This window comes from Parasteatoda tepidariorum, chromosome 8, assembly GCF_043381705.1.
Source record: "Parasteatoda tepidariorum isolate YZ-2023 chromosome 8, CAS_Ptep_4.0, whole genome shotgun sequence".
Classification (NCBI taxonomy): domain Eukaryota; kingdom Metazoa; phylum Arthropoda; class Arachnida; order Araneae; family Theridiidae; genus Parasteatoda; species Parasteatoda tepidariorum.
In genome coordinates, this window is record NC_092211.1 from 58,992,425 (window position 1) to 59,009,586 (window position 17,162).

Genomic DNA, 17,162 nt, shown 5'->3' on the forward strand with positions numbered 1-17,162 from the left:
GCAAACTTACCTGCAAAGTTTCAAAATTTTAAAGTAAAAGTCACTCATGAAGTACTAACTAAATTTAAAGTTTTGGCCTCACTTTTGAAGAATTGTTTTATGTGCAAAGCCTATATATAAGTTCGAAAAAAAATGGTAAAGTTATACGCCAATACAATATTATACTAATCATATCGTGTCATTTGAGATTTCCAAGAAGAAACTGAAGTATTTGAAATGAATTAGTATATTCAATTACTTAGTAGAGTTAGCTGTAGGCTCAAAATGACCATCAAAAACACCCAATTTTAATGAACGTTTTGGCCTTATATTGGCCTTATATTATTTTTAAAATTAAAGTAAATTACAGAATATTAAGCATACCATATCCCAGTCATATACAAGATTTTTGCCATTTCGTCCAGCTTCACTGTACCGAGCGAAAAACCCACAACCTGAAAATAAAACATAGGAAGTCAAAATGTTTACTTCAGCAAACAAGCTACTACTAAAAATTTTAAGATTTAGACATTTAGTTTCAATATCAACACCTTTTGAGACATTAAGGACTTGCAGACTTCGAAAACTGTTAGTCTTTCAAGAATAATTGTATAAACAAAAATTTTCTTTGACATTTATATATAGTTAGTGAGCAAAATGAAATTCGGAAAAAGCTAGATAGCTTTTGATCTAGATATTCAAATCTTATTTTTCTGGACAGCATCTATTCCTCATCATATTTTAAGGATCAAAAGACCAAAAGAGTTGCATGCATTCGCCGACAGAATGTGTTATTTTTTATATTGAAATACCACTTACATTTACTGGAATAACAGAGCTTAAGAATATCAGTTTATTCCTGTTTTTTTATTTTGTGCGCTGTAAAAATGCCACAAAAGGCAGTTTCGATCGTCGTACTGCTCGGAAGTTATTAAGTACGATATACACAGCCGCTACTATAGTTCATTAATTTCAAATCACGTGAATGCTACTATTTTAAGCTCAAATTTAGAATTGTGCATTAAATGTATTTTAAAGTTTCCTTCAAATTTGATAATTTTTTGGAATTATTCAAATGACGTAAAACTTCTGTTAAAATATTTTGAAGCACTTTTACTTTCTTGGTCGGAAAATACAAATAAGTATTTTGCATACAGATATTATATGACATTAAATTCATGATTGAGTTATAAAGTATTGCGTATGGAATTTATGCACGGTGTTCCGTAAACTGTGTCCTTAATATATTTAGAATCCTTCTCAAATTTACATGGGACAACGCCAATCAAGCCTAGAAATAAGCAAAAACTATGACTTAAGGATATGAAAATATAAAAACTTGCTAGATTGCCGGAAAAACTGGAATTTAAAGAAGATTATTAGACACTCGACGTTTCCCTCTGCAATTAGACTGATATTAATTATCCTGCTTTCTTCATTAATCATCTGGCAGATTGGCAGACGTTTTTCTCCTTTAAAATATCAGTTAAGGTTCCCCAATGTGTATAATTTTTTAAAGTTCATTTTAGTCAAGGATTCTGAATATATATTAAGAGTAGGTGACTACAGAATAAATAGCTACAATTTGTTCCAAAATTACCTGGATAGGGAATTTTCAGTATTTTAAATTTTCCATATTTTCTCAGGTTTATTTTTTCAGATGAACCAACACTGCAAAAAAAATGAAATTTTAATGTAAAACAAATTTTCATATTTTAAGAAACTACTAAATTAAATAATCACACACCCAACCGCAAATAAGTACAAATTACACTTTCCGTAGCGTTACGTTTCCCGCTAAAGTTATTTGTTCTTCGCAGCGAATGGGTAAAATTTCCCTACAAATAGCAGCATCACTGTGGGAAAGAAAAATTAGGTAAAAACTATGGTTAAGAGAAAGAAAACATTAAGCAAAACCTATTTTACAAGTTTCCAGCTATCGAAAAAATACACCGAAATTGAAACAGGAGAAACGTTACAAATACAGAGTATTTAATATTAAACTTTATTAAAAAAAAATCCTGAAAATTTACGGTAAAAACTACTGGCAATCAGGCTGTCATTACATTCAATATTTTATTTTATAACCATCGTTGAACAGCCGACCCAAATTCGGGTTTTAGTCTACTAACGTTCAACTTCATACCTTGTAATTTTGAGTGCAATCCAAAACACAAGGAAACTGCCGAATTAAGTATTGGGATAAATTTGCCTTCGTCGAGGACTTTTCGATGGAACGAACATGCATTTGAGTTAAAGAAAACCACGAAAACCGCCCAAGGTTAACCTGACTGTAAGGGAATTAACCCATAATCCATCTACCACTGAGAATATTTTTACGTCAGCATTGCGGTCAGTGAGAGTCTGGTGCTGAAGCTGAGTGGTCCCCGGTCTAGTTCATAGGAAAACGAAAGCTCTATTCCTTGAGCCACCGGCTCTATATTTAATATTTTTCATAAAAGATCAGGGTAGTACTAAGCATGATCGGTCAGCCCCAAAAATCAAACTCTGGAAAGCTCATCAAGGCAGGTTTTCGAAGTCTCGTATTGCAAAACGGTCCAGTGTAGAATTGTGCAATGAATAAACAGGCCATATTTAATATTTTAAAAAATTTACTAATTTTATAAACAAAAAAAAAGTGATTTTAAGGCTTCCCCATAAGCCTTTCATTCCAATCAGTTGCCTGCCACAATGAAACAATCATAATTAGGCATGATTACAGCGCCCTCTGTAGGTCAGGCGGAAATTCGTATTAGCTCTGCCATTCCACGAGATAACGTTAATAACATTTTATTTTTAGAAATTGCTAGTTTATAGCAGCTTATGACTTTAGTTTTGTAAGTCAGCACCTTATGTTGATAATGGAAATTGCTCCAAATGTCAAGATTAAAAAAAAAAACATAGTCTTGGAAAATAAAACGTTTGCGAGCTACTACATTATGTGAAGTTATTTTAACGTTGTATAAGTCTGTGCTCATAAAAATTCGCAACAAAGTGAGAATTATCCATTGATTATTATGATTTTAATTGGACTCAAATTGGGAGGAAAAAAAAACCAAATTTTCGAATTTTAATAAATTGAGATATTTGACTGTTCTAACGCCCAGATAGTTTTACGACAAAATAGTCCATGGTTCTCCCTAACAAGCAAACACCCTTAATTCAAAACTATCAAACTGAATACCCCTTCATAAAAGGTGAACAATTTTAAAATCTGACAAATTTCACTGGAAATCTTGTCTTAGCAACATGAGAAAAGCTACATTAGCTCTACTGAAAATGATCTGGACTATTTTGTCCTCTTAATTTACATCAAATGTAGAATAGATGTTTAAAAATGTTTGAATGTTTAAAACATAGTTCACATTAACCTTTAACCAGCCAGATTTTCCATATCCTAAGTTGTATGTGGAATTGTTATATAGCTATATATTAGTTTATTTCGTCTTCAAATAAAGTTTCTGCCGCAGATGTTAATTCGTAAGAAAAAACAAGGTTTTTCGAAGCTCTGCCACCAAGGAAAATTAAAAATCCAGTTTTACAGCACTTAAAAGAAGGCGATGATTTTAAATGTATCCTCTTGGTGTGAAGAATCATCTGGGCTTTAGAACGGACAAATGACTTAAATATTTTAAAAGCTTAACTTTTTTAAAAAATAGCCAATTTGGCGACATTTTCCCACCTGGAGGAAAATTATCAAAACCACGGCCTTATTCTTAGCTTTTGCAAATTTTTATGAACCCAGATAATGTAGCATTGGAATAAGTTTTTAAATGTCAGAAAATTAGACCGTTAACGTTTTTCTCCATATTGACGTTTTGAGCCATTCTAAGAATAAGCATAGATGGCGCTGGCTTTAAATTGACTAAACTTGTTCTAACAATCACGAGTAACTATAGCAAACTCACAGAAGTTATGAAAATTGCTTATTATTCACAAAAAGAATCATTTCATAAGGGTCTTTAAAAAAAACTGACATTTAACAGTAATATTTACTACGAAACTTTCCTGAATTTTTTAGCGTATAGTGAGGACAGTCCAGAACAATTTAGTGTGCATTGTACAATTTTTGCATGCCTTAAGCAAAACATTTTTTGTATGCCTTATGTTACCTTAATCCAGTATGAATTTTCCTGTTTTCCACCATCAAATCACAAATGAATTCAATACTCAGGAGCTCCAGAACTCTAACATCTAACTCTTTAATGTCATCCATTTCAACATTTCTGAAAAGATAAAATCTATTATTCACACAGTATCCTAAAAAATAAATCCAACCGTAAGTCTTACAGTCCTCGTATGACGTCATAGCAGCTTAGATTAGTTAAGTGTAAATTAATACATTCATGCCACCAAGTGGAAGTTATAAATGCCTCTTATTGCACTGCCATCTACTCATAATAGAGAGAACCTCAGTCAGGAGTAAGGTTAATACTTTAGCTATATGATTTTATAGTAACTTAATTAGCACATTTTACAACAAAATTAGTTTTCTTATTAATCATTATTTTTCATAAACGTTTAAGTAAAATTTTTAGTGTATAACAGGTGGGCTGAAAAGTTCGTAGGCTGACACATAGAGGGTGCTACTATTTTTAAATCCATAGGATGTTTAGTTAGTTCTAATTTTCGAAAGACACGTGTTTAAATTTGACAGCTGTCGGACTATTAGTTTGTGAGATATAGTATTTTTAGTGAAGCAACTACTGTTAGTTTAAAAACAATGGATAAAAAGGAATTTCGCGTGTTAATAAAGCATTGCCTTTTAGCGAAAAAAAATACTGCTGAAGCCAAGACTTGGCTTGATACACATTATTCGGACTCTGCACCAGGAAAATCAACAGTTGAGAAGTGGTTTGCTAAGTTTAAACGAGGCGAAATGAGCACCGACGACGATGCTCGCAGTGGACGCCCCAAAGAGGCTGTTACCCACGAAAACATCAAAAAAGTCCACAAAATAATTTTAGATAACCGTAAAGTGAAGTTGATATGGATATCTGAGACTCTAAAGTTATCAAATCAACGTGTAGGACATATCGTGAATGAATATTTGGGTATGCGAAAGCTCCATGCAAAGTGGGTGCCACGCGGGCTCACAATCGACCAAAAACAACAACGAATTCATGATTCTGAGCTGTGTTTGAAACTGTTTAATCGTAATAAACCCGAATTTATGCGTCGATATGTGACAATGTATGAAACATGGCTCCATCATTTCACACCAGAGTCCAATCGATAGTCAGCCGAGTGGACTGCACGAGATGAATCAACTCCAAAGCGTGGAAAGACGCAACAATCAGCTGGCAAAGTTATGGCATCAGTATTTTGGGATGCGCATGGTATAATATTCATTGACTATCTTGAAAAGGGAAAAACCATCAATAGCGACTATTACATAACGTCATTGGCGCGTTTGAAGGACGAAATCGCAGAAAAACAGCCTCATTTGAAGAAGAAAAAGCTGTTTCATCAAGACAATGCACCGTGTCACAAGTGAATGAAAACGATGGCAAAATTATATGAATTGGCTTCGAATTGCTTACGCATCCACCATATTCTCCAGATCTGGCACCCAGCGACTTTTTCCTGTTCTCATACCTTAAGAGAATGCTCGCTGGAAAGAAATTTAGCGCCAATGAAGAAGTAATCGCCGAAACTGAGGCCTATTTTGAGGCGAAAGACAAATCATACTATAAAAATGGTATCGAAAAATTATATGACCGCTATAACCGTTGTATCGCCCTTGAAGGCAACTATATTGAATAATAAAATAAAATCTTATCAAAAAAAATTTTTTTTTCTATGTTAGCTTGCGAACTTTTCAGCCCAACTGTTATGTTAATAAAATAAGAGAATACTGTTTAAAGTCCTCTTTATTGTTACATTTCGACGATTTATTCGGTGATATCAAAATTCCAAACTCCACTGATAGATTGAATTAAATGCATAAACAGTCTAAAAACAGTAAACTTTTCAAAAAATTTAAAAATTTTGATATTTTATCCTCAAGATTATTTACCAAAATTTTGAATTGATTTTCGCAAAAATAACGTAGCGAAATTTTCATGGCGTATCGCGGCAAATATGAACAAGTGAACTTTCGCGCTCAATTTATAAATAGATTGCTCACTCGTATCAAAATATTTTAGTAACATACTATAAATTCAACTATTTTATTAAAATAATTTGTTTGTATTGAGCCAGAAAAGAAATTAATGCTACTTTCAATATAAATAATGGAAATTGCAATTTATGAAAGATGAATTTTGGCTGCTGCTCTAAAAACATGAGTCACATTAGGGTAGATCGACAAGTAAAGGGGTTAGACTAGTACTTGTGACTGCTGAAAATGACGGAAAAGAAACAATCATGGACCTGGCATTGATGCATTATAGTTGCAAAATTTTATTTATATGAACTATTGATCACAAAACTCGAAACTAAATTTATTTGAAACAATCGTCAACCGACCCACTGGAACAATCGTCAACCGACCGAAGAAAAATACATTTAAAAAAAATTTTCCAGTGGAAATAGGTGTTTGATTTACAACCAGTGTAATTTTAAGTTCTGATTTTTAAAAAGTCATCTGCGTTGATAAGTCAACTTGCCTTCAGAAGAGAGTTAAAATTACAAAATTATGGAATTAAAGATTAAATGCAAAACATTCGCTAGATACGGTTTGTTAATAGTTAATTAGCGGTGACAAAATATCAATTGATCCATGGCTGCTGCTAAATTTCTATCAAGCGAACAGGTTAAAGCAGGGATCGCCAAACTTTTTTGATCATCGACCCCTAGATAATTTTTCGAAATCTACATCGACCCCCACAAAAGTAATTTTCTGTTAATTAAAATAAAACTCTATTAGATACTGTGTTTGTACATTTATTTTATGATTTTAAACATTTATTAAAGTAATAGTACATTGTGTAACAATAGTTTTATGAAAAATATATTAATATTGAAATTTAAATACTACCTTATTATTAAATAATAAGTAATTATGCATAAGTAGATATAATAAGTAAAGTAACTAAAGATTTACTGCTTCTTGATCAATGAGATGGGTGTGCCTGTTTTTTTTTTGCAAGGTTCGCTATATTGGGTTCAAAATTGGTCAATTTTAATTTTCGTCAAAATTGGTCAATTTTGTAATTTTCGTAAAAAAAATACAAAGTGTGCTATAGTTTTGTCGCGGGCTGTACTAATCCATATCATTAATGCTTACCTTCTTTTTTGTGCATTGATAATTAAAATTGATATCTAAACCAAACGAATGGTTTTATCGAAACAATAACTAATTATCCAAAACTATAAAAGTTTTAATAATGACACTGCAAATATTCAACACAGTTTGCAAAGATAGCTGAAACTGCGTATGATATTTGCATTTGTAACGTCAATGCTCGTCACACGTGACATTTGGACAAGCGCACATATGCATATGACTTATAAACTGCGCTGAGTTCGTGCCACTGCGCGGTGGTACGTAAATACTTGTTTCACCCCAATAAATATACGTTTATTAATTTATGTTTTATAAAGAAACTGATATTGAGTCAATTATAAAAAAAATTCACAAATTTTACATACTTAATTAGGTATGTGTGATTTGCGTATTGAGAACTTTTTTTTTTTCGACCCACAATCGACCCTTCCGATTCGGATCGACCCCCATTCACCCCCTTGTCTCAGATCGACCCCCGCTTTTGTTAAATAGACCCCTGGGGGTCTATATAGACCACTTTGGCGACCTCTGGGTTAAAGAAAGTTACAGTATCTGGCTTTAATATACTGTTTTTAATTCATACATTAAGTATTGGTGGAAACTGAAGTGTAGTTGGTTGGGGAAACGAAAAGAGGATTATAATTTAAATACTTACAATAACATATCCAAAGCATTGTAAAAGTTTACAATGGATGCTTTGCTTCGCTTAGCCACAGTCCTAAAATTTAAAGAAAAAAATCAGTAATAAAATGGCATTTTGTAGAACTTTAAAAATCTCTCAAACTTAAACAGTTTGAAATTTTCTATTTTTATCACCAAAGCCTAAAGAACATATCACAATTGATTAAGGTTTTATAGTTGCAGCGCAAACCATCTTTACAAAACACTGACAATTTTAAAATCGTAAAAGGACTACAACTTATTAAATAACTCTAAAATGTTATTAAATGGCAAGCATTCAATTTCACATTCCAATTATCTATAGAGCTAATAAATTCATGAATGAATATTCTCAATTATAGAATGACTGCTTAGCGTAATAAACTTAAATAGGCTTCACTATAAAGGAAACATTTTCTTTGCTAATACTGTAAATATTGTTGCTATGGTAACTTTGTGCAAACTAAATAATTTGAAAAATTTGTAATGCACTAATAAATCTTTAAAAAAAAAAAGAATTCTTTTTTGAAGTTCAGTAATTACCAAATTTGAAGTTAGTTCTTAAGGTCTGGTTTCTTAGGACAAGCTCCTTATCTGGGCGTCAGCGGGACGTCAACGTCGCGCTGACGCCAACAAAATACTGGTTTGTTAGCTCAAGGCCTGGTTTCTAAGAACTAGTGCCTTATCCGGGCGTCAGCAGAAAGTTGACGTAGAGCTAACGCCAAAAAAATACTTCTTTGTTAGCTCAGCGTGAGTAGTCGGTCCAACGCAGACATTCTCTCTCATTACGCATGCATTAATAACGTAAACAAATATTTATTTCGAATTTGTACTGATTTATTATTGTCGACCAGTGTATTAGAGAACAAATAATGACTTTGTCCAAGAAAAAACACATTATAGCTGGGCTAAATGAAGAGTGCTATGTTTAATGAAGAAGCTATGTTTAATGTCAAAATCAAAATCTTGGCTGATTTCAATGTGCTGTTGGATGTTGTCCGCCATTGCTCCTGTGGTTAGCGTCACGTTGTAATCCAACTGCAGGTGAGTTGGACGGCAATTGTAGTTCAAGATGAGCGTTCGATGACGTATACTATCAAACTCACAAATGGACCAATCAGAGGTTAGCGCTGATTTCCAGCTGACGGCGTCCTGTCCTAAGAAACCAGGCCTTAAGAGCCGATATTTAATGAAAAACTCAGTTAAAAACAGTTAAAAACGCAGTTAAAAAGAGCAGTAATTTTTATAAATGATATCCTTTAAAATAATTTTCCATTTGTGATATAGAATTTTTTAAAACTAAACTTTTATTTAATAAGTTTATAACTTGGTAAAAAGCAATGAGCTTTGTTATTGCTTTTTGACATTTGAACAAGCCAAGCTCATCGGCCATTGGCCTTTTGAAAATTTAGTCTGGAAGGTCCGTCTTTCGTTTAATAATAGAGCACCGCAAGGGTGAAAGTAAGTCTTAGCTCAGAACCCCACGGATAGATGGCAGCACCACTTTTTCGTATGGCCACTTTAATTTAGACATACCTCTGAAGGGAAAGGAAATTTTTTTCCTTATATCCTGTAACCATCGTACAGCTCAGTGACAGGATTTTCAATTCCACGGATTTTACGAGCTCCAGCATATACTCTGGTCTCAGTGGAGTCAATGATCGAACAACTGATCCTCCTGACTGGAGTTTGACTCTCCAACCACTGGGATACTTAAGTCCCGAAATGAATTTTTTAACTGAAACCTCAAAAATAAACCTTTTAAACCAGATTTTAGAGGTTTTTATAGGAATGTTAAATTATTAAAGTACATACTTGACGCCATCCCAAAATTGTGATAAAGCACCTTCGGGAACTTCTTTACCTACAAGGGTCAGAAGAAACAATTGAATAGAATTTGTAAATATGGTGGGTTCTCATAGTCAACGATATCAACGTCTAAGCGTATTGCGATCAGTGCGCAAGCTCAGGATGCATATTTTCAACTATCTAACTGTGACCTCTTTCGCAGAGGACGCAGTAAGCTGAAACGTTGACTTCGTCACTCACTGTGAACCACTAACAGAAAAGGTAAGCTTAAAGCAAATATTTAATTTCGAACTTACTTTCTGGCTCCCTTGTTTGTGTGAGGGCTTCATAAGCAGCACTTTTACGAACAGCTAGAGTTCCAGATCGACAAATATACTAGAAAATATTAAGGACTGAAATAACTAAGTAATCGAATTTATTAAAATATATAAATTGTTTCCTCGCTAATACAGCTAGATTAAAAAGAAAACTTTTTTTCAGATGGAAATTTTAGAACTTCCTAAAATAAATATATAGAGATTGGGGAAAAAATCAAAATTTCTTTCTATAACCAATGATTAATTTAAAGAGCCACATTTACATTGTTGGAAAATTAAAGATATATTAAGAAGTTCAAGTAATTAGGTTGCATGATCTAAGCATGAAAAATTTTAATATACTTTTATCTTAGTCATGTTTGGACAAAAAGTACGGTAGTAAACCGAATTTGGTAATATGCCATAGAAAGGTTTCTAAAGTCTAGAAGAAATATTAGACGGCTATAATAATATCGAAGTTATTAAATACTTAATACAATATACAAAATTAAGAAGCCCTAGAAACTATGAAAAAATAAAATGAGAAAACCAAAAAAACACGGAAGCGTCACGAAACTTTTCGAATTCGCTTCAATTTGTTCTGACAATGTCGTTTGAAAATAGATTGAAAATTTTAAACTGTTTTAATTTTAAGATAAGATTGGGAAGTTTTCCACCTCTTTGTTATAAATAAACGCTTTTGTGAAGAAGTCAAATGTTTTAAACACAAGTTTTTCATTTTAATAGGAAATATTTCCAGATGACGCACCGAGAATATTTCGTCACTTGCATCAAAATAAAAATTTAAGAAACAGAATTTGATTGGGACATTTCAAGTAGAACGGTCAATCTTTATTCAGATTGAATATTCCTTTAGTAAAATTCGTGAATTTCATTTTATTATTCTTTAAGAGCTTAGCGTTTAAATTTTAGTTCATTTTTCTGATAAAAATTATTTAAAATATTACTGAAAAATCTAATAAAGTCGCATAAAGATTATGACTTTAATCAATCTAAAAAAAAAAATTTTTTTTTAATCAACCGTTAACCGTAAAACTAATATTAAGACATTTTGAGAATGCTCCAAAAACTCCGGATCGCGGCCAGGATCGAAGTGGCCATAAACGTGAAAGTAATAGCTCTCAGCCAAAAAGGTGTCTTAAAGTGCCCTCTTTATGAGTGGAGCCCTCTGTTGGCATGTTTTTTGAACAAAAAAAGCATTTAAGAAAACATAGTTTTAAAATACACTTTGTCGTAATTTGTTTTATTATTAGCATTATGAATAAAATATTTATTTAGAATTTTATTTGATTAATAGATATGTCTGAACGTAAGTGCGTCATAAACACAATTTAAATAACTATAGGGAACTGTATCTTCAGCCTAATGCATGTGCATAAAATGGAGTTTACAAACTTTTGTGTAAAAGCTAGGGCCTCACCTATAAAATGTTGAAACCAAGAAGTACCTTACAGATCAGCTCCCCTCCCTTCTAAAAATAAGTAGAAATGCTTCTACGCGAATTGATACTTTCATCTTTGAGAGGAAGAATTATGAAACAAGAAAACGTGCTTACAATTGCCGCATATTTTACATAAAATTATGAGTTAAATTGAGACTTGTACAAACCCAGGCCTCACCTACGAAATGTTTTACACTTATGGGGCTTAGAACATCTTCCCCTCAAAAAATGGAAGAAAAAAAACTGAAGATATTTCTGCGCAAAATGATATTTCAACTTCAATAAATTATTAAGCATATACTTAATATTGCGCATTAAATTCTGAGTTAAACTTTATTGTAAAAACCGGCTCCACCTTCAAAATGCTTGGAACCACGGGGCTTTAGAAATTTCTTCCCTAAAAATGGAAGAAAGAAAACACTGCTACCCTAAATGATACAGATTTACAGTAATGAATTATAAAACAAAAACATACTTAATATTGCGGCATGATAATGCGCATTAAATTCTGAATTAGAAAGTCTTTCGTTGTTCCAATCGGAGCCCTACCTATAAACTGTTCGAAACCAAGGAGATCCTAAAATCAGCCGCCCACGCTAAAACCGGAAAGAGGAAAAATACTTCCAACTTCGCAATGAAGAACGAAACAAAAAACATACTAATGCGGCACAATTATTTCTATTTAACACTTTAATGGCGATTATTAATTTGCTTTATATTTTAATATTCGGTGTACAAATAAGTTCCCGTCGTTCGTCACAAGATGGCACTCCCAGAAGGTTATGTAAATTGATTGTTGTTAAACGTCTTATTGTAAGTTTGTTCATCTGGTAACATAACCTTGATTAGTGATTTCGTATTATCATTGCGTAATTGTTTTCGTGCAAATATGTCGAGTTTTGCGACAAATAAGCGTCATTTATGGGAACTTTTGAGTAATTTCTTTAATTTTAAGAAATCTGCAGCTGAGGAGCATTGATTGCTTGGAGAAGCCTGCTGCTTTAAGAGATAGAAATTGTTGTGAGTGGTTTCAGAAGTTTAGAAACTGAGTTTTGATGTGGAAGACAAAGAACACATTGGAAGGATAAAATTGTACGAAGACAAGGAATTGGAAGAATTATTGGAAGATTCGTCTCAAAAAAAAAGAAAAGAATTTGTTCTTACATTCCAAGTGACTCACCAAGCAATTTCACATTGTTTAAAATCATTGGGAACGATCCAAAAACAAGGAAGTAGGGTTCCATACGAACTGAAGCTAAGAAACTGAATCTAGATTTTGTGTGAAAAGTTTGCTATTTGGAAACTCTTCAATGGGAAGTCCTACCCCAGACCTTGCCTCTACAGATTATCACCTAATCCGGTAGATGGCGCATGGTCTGCCTGAGCTGAAATTGACATCATTTGAAGAAACAAAGGAATGGGGCGATGCGCTGATATCCTCGAAAGATGAAGTTCTTCCGACGTGGTGTTCGAATGCTCCCAGAAATATAAGGAAAAGTAGTGTCCAGTAATGGAGAATACTTTGAATTAAAAAAATTTGCCGTTTTTTCACAATAAACTGCTAATTTTTGATAGAAAATGGAGGAAACTTATTTTAACTCCCAATAATAAAAAAAACTAAGTTGTATATTATAAAATTTATATAGCCTGCTAACATTAATTTAAGAATTGAAAGCTTGAACTGCTTGGGTAAAAAAATACGCCATTCACAGCCAATTTTGCGTAATTCATTGATGAGCGCACAGTGTAGGTCTTTTTCCCCAATATGTATTTTTAAAAACTTTAAAGCCAACATAATGTTTAAAATTAAAATCTTTAGAAAATTTAAGCAATAAATTTTGTAGTTCCTTCTTTTCTTCCTATGTTTTGGTAACTACCGACTTTTCAAATAGGAAGAGAAAAAAGGAAATGAGAAACATTTACAAAAATTTATGACAAATATTTGTTTCAGGAAATCTAAATATTGATTGAGAAAAACGAAACGCGTAAGAAATTTTTTGGGTTACACTAGTTTAAGCGAAGTTTGAAACTGTTTCAGCAATCTAAGGTTGAGGAAAAAATAAAAGATTTTTGAAAACCAAACAAATTCGCTGTCACACACTTTATCGATAAAATTAAGGTCTAACAAACTGAAATTTTTTACAATAAATTCTAAAATAAACTACGTCGACAAAAAAACGCTTTAAAATTAAATATAAAATATTTAGCTCACTAAAGAATGCTTAAAATTTATGAATTTTGCAAATCAAGTTATGTACTAAGCGAAATTAACGCTTTATTAATATTTCCAAAAAATTGAGGACATTTCATTCTTTCACAAGGGCCCCTAACTCCCAATCCTATCCTGCGCGGAAATTACTCGTAGAAATAAATGTTAGTTTAAATACCATGAATGTGGAATCCATATGGAACCTTGCTTTCATTAATCCGCTTGGTAGTTTCAACTATGCATTATACAATGGGTTGGTAAGCTCAATATGTCTTAACTCTTAAAAACGAGACTCCAAATATAAAATCTAGTTTAACCCTTCCAAAGTCAAAACATTTTGATGGTTTATGTTGATTTCAGTGAGATTCATGATGATCCAATATTTTCCATTATGCGTTAATGGTGTTAGACATGCCAACAAACTTCCACCTTAACCATGATGGAAAATGCTACTTTGATACAATGATGGTTAACTATCAATAGAAGTTTGATTCTCATTGACCAATAGTCCATAATGATAAGTGATAGTCCACGATTGTTCCAACTATACATTTCCATGGTATAATTCTTTTTGGTTGTGCGGAATATACAATCAAAAATATTTGCGTTTTATGATGGGCCATCATAAATCAGTCCGAATTCCAATATTGGGGCGATGGTGGTTCAAGATCGTTCTAACATTTTGTTTCTATGAAACTATGAAGAAAATTTCTGATGATTCATTCTAAATGAACAAACCATCAAAACAAGTTCCTATTTTTATGTTGGACCATCGTAAATCAGTCCGAATTCCTACATTGGGGTGATTGTTACTTATGTTGGTTACAATCAAAAAGATCACGATGGAATTAACAGTTCCCATCAAGACTACGTTGTTCCAGCAATGGAAAACCATAAAAAATTTTAACTTTGGTAATGCGTGAAACATTTATTCACCTTTTCACCACACAAGATGACAGGTACAGGAAATCTGTTGCGACACCTAGCTATGGGCGCTTGACTCAGCATCTCTTTGTATTCTTGAAATTTTCCGTCTCTGAAGACTTCTGGCTCCCAACTATAACTAGAAAGAAATTAAGTTTTAGATGCTCAGTGACATATTTTTGGCTAATTAACGACTTCAAATTGAATTAACTTAAAGCGAATTTATTACTTAAAATTAATAATTTTAACAGATCATTCTTATGAAGTTTAAAAACGTTTAACAAAAAACTTTAAAAAAAAAGGAAAGGAAAATAAAGAATTTTAAAGATTTTTTTTTTAAATTCAGGTATTGAACAGACTGAAAGTGCTGTTCATTTAACATTCCCCGGTGGGAACCTGAGCACTTAAGTCACGGAGGCGACCAGCATTACCCACGCCACACTGCCACAGATACCCGTTTATAGGGTGAGCCACATTCACATAGAGAACACAGAGTTGTTGTTGTTGTTAATTTACGTCGCACTGGAACTGCACAATGGGCTATTGGCGTCGGTCTGGGAAACATCCCGGAGGATGATCCGAAGACCTGCCATCACAATTTGGATCCTCTGTGGATGGCGCCCCCGCTTCGGTAGCTCGACGACCTGCGCGCGAAGTCTAGCACTTTACGAGGTCCCTACGCAGACTGATCCAAGTGGTCACCCACCCGCACACTGACCGTAGTCAGCGATGCTTAACTTCGGTGATCTGCTGGGAACCGTGTCTTAACGATCAGTCCACTGCGGGACTAGAGAACACAGAGAGAAACATTCATGCTCTGAGTGGGATTCGGACTCGCAACCATTGCCTTCGCAGTCATGCACGCTAACAGCTCGGACACCTCGCCGGCTTTTAATATTTGTGTCTTAATTATATAAGTTATAACGGATAAGTAACATTTTCCATTTTGGTTGCAAACAGTATGCATTCGCCACAGTAGCATTAATTTATGGTAAATATTTGTAATGTTATTCAGTAGTTATTTTATTGCTTTACGAAAATTGCCCGAGATACAGAATTGAAGTAATCTTTCATATCCCCGTCTGCAGCGGCTTATTCTCTAAAATTAGCAAATTTGCTGCAATCAAATGTTCAAATTTGCTTGTTCATATTTAAGACTATCAATCCATCATTAAAGAGTATCATGTAAAAATTTTATACCAAGAGCTTTATTTACCTGTCCAATTGATTTGGATTTTCTGGGAGGCCCATTGGGACGATTATATTTACAGGATAATTCCAAGACAAAGCGCCTCCTGGATTTTCTATTATCTAAAATAAAATTTGAATAAGTTAAATTTACTAAGTCAATAATTTGCTAATTCAATAACTTGTATATGCAGGGAGAATCAACAAACACTATGCATAATTATATATACAGGATGACTCTGAATAAGATTGCGAAATTTTACTGGGTGATAAGGAACATTCACAGAAGCAATAATAGTCATGCTAATTCAATAACTTGCATAATTTATGTAATTTTCTAACTCAATTGTATATGCAGGGAGAATCAACAAAAACTATGCACAATTATATATAAAGGATGACTCTGAATAAGACTGCAAAATTTTACTGGGTGATAAGAAACATTCACTGGAGCAATAGTCATGGAATGTATGATGAGGAACACTAGCAGTGAGCAGTTAAAAGGTAGTTTCCCACTGTCGCATTTAAAGAATTAAAACAGGAATGAGAAAATATGCTTCAGAAAACTTTATTCGCGGGAATAGACATGGTGCACAGTGCGGGAAAAAAGGACCACTGAGTAACTTTTGATCTAATGATCAGATCTTCACGTTCTATGATTCAATTTCAAAAGTTCGAGATTGTGATTTGCTAATTAGTACAAACTATATTTTAAGTCACGAAATCGGACACAAAAACGCACTTTTTCTGAATAAAAATACCTACCCTTTTTTTTGAATGAATTCGGATTTCTGACCCAGGCAATATAGGAATAGCAGCAATCTGGGAAATATCTGAGCTATATCTCGAGAACTTTTTAAGCGAATTGAGATGTGTTTGCGCACAATTATAAAATTAGCTTGTTCAAAGATAATCCCATTCAAAAAATAAATTTTCGTAAATATTTTTTATTATTTTGTTTGTTAATCGAAAATTTTTGAATTGTAAAAATGTAAATTTTTTTACATCTTTCTTGCATTTAACGTACGTAAGTTTACGTGGCAAAATGCAAAATTTGAGTTAAATATCGGTTGAATAGTTTGAGAAATCAAATTTTAAAGTCGTTTTGTTAAAAGTAGATTTCTCAGGAATTATTCAAACGATTTTGCTCAAATTATGTACTTTGCCATGTAAAATTGCATACTTTGAGATATAAAAAATGTATACCTTACATTTCAAAATATTTTCGACTATTATTTAATAAAATAAATATTTACTAAGAAATATTTTTTGAATGGAATTGTCTTAGGATAAACGAATTTTACAATTGCGCGAAAAAAAAATTTCTTCAATTCGCTTAAAAAGTTTGAGATACGGCGAAATATGAAAATAGTAAAATTAAAATTAGGGGGTTCAAATTTTGAA

General features: G+C 32.9%; 1 protein-coding gene across 1 annotated transcript in view; it reads right to left on the reverse strand.

The window, feature by feature from the left end:
* LOC107443501 (phosphatidylinositol-3,5-bisphosphate 3-phosphatase MTMR14) overlaps positions 1 to 17,162 on the reverse strand; it is a 33,317-nt gene that overhangs the window by 6,692 nt on the left and 9,463 nt on the right. The window contains exons 3-10 of the mRNA XM_043042980.2: positions 15,787 to 15,881; positions 14,583 to 14,709; positions 9,976 to 10,054; positions 9,686 to 9,734; positions 7,866 to 7,928; positions 4,092 to 4,205; positions 1,580 to 1,650; positions 364 to 434 (exon numbers count right to left, since the gene is read on the reverse strand). Coding sequence (XP_042898914.1) covers positions 364 to 434; positions 1,580 to 1,650; positions 4,092 to 4,205; positions 7,866 to 7,928; positions 9,686 to 9,734; positions 9,976 to 10,054; positions 14,583 to 14,709; positions 15,787 to 15,881 — 669 coding nt within the window. The remainder of the gene's footprint in view (positions 1 to 363; positions 435 to 1,579; positions 1,651 to 4,091; positions 4,206 to 7,865; positions 7,929 to 9,685; positions 9,735 to 9,975; positions 10,055 to 14,582; positions 14,710 to 15,786; positions 15,882 to 17,162) is intronic.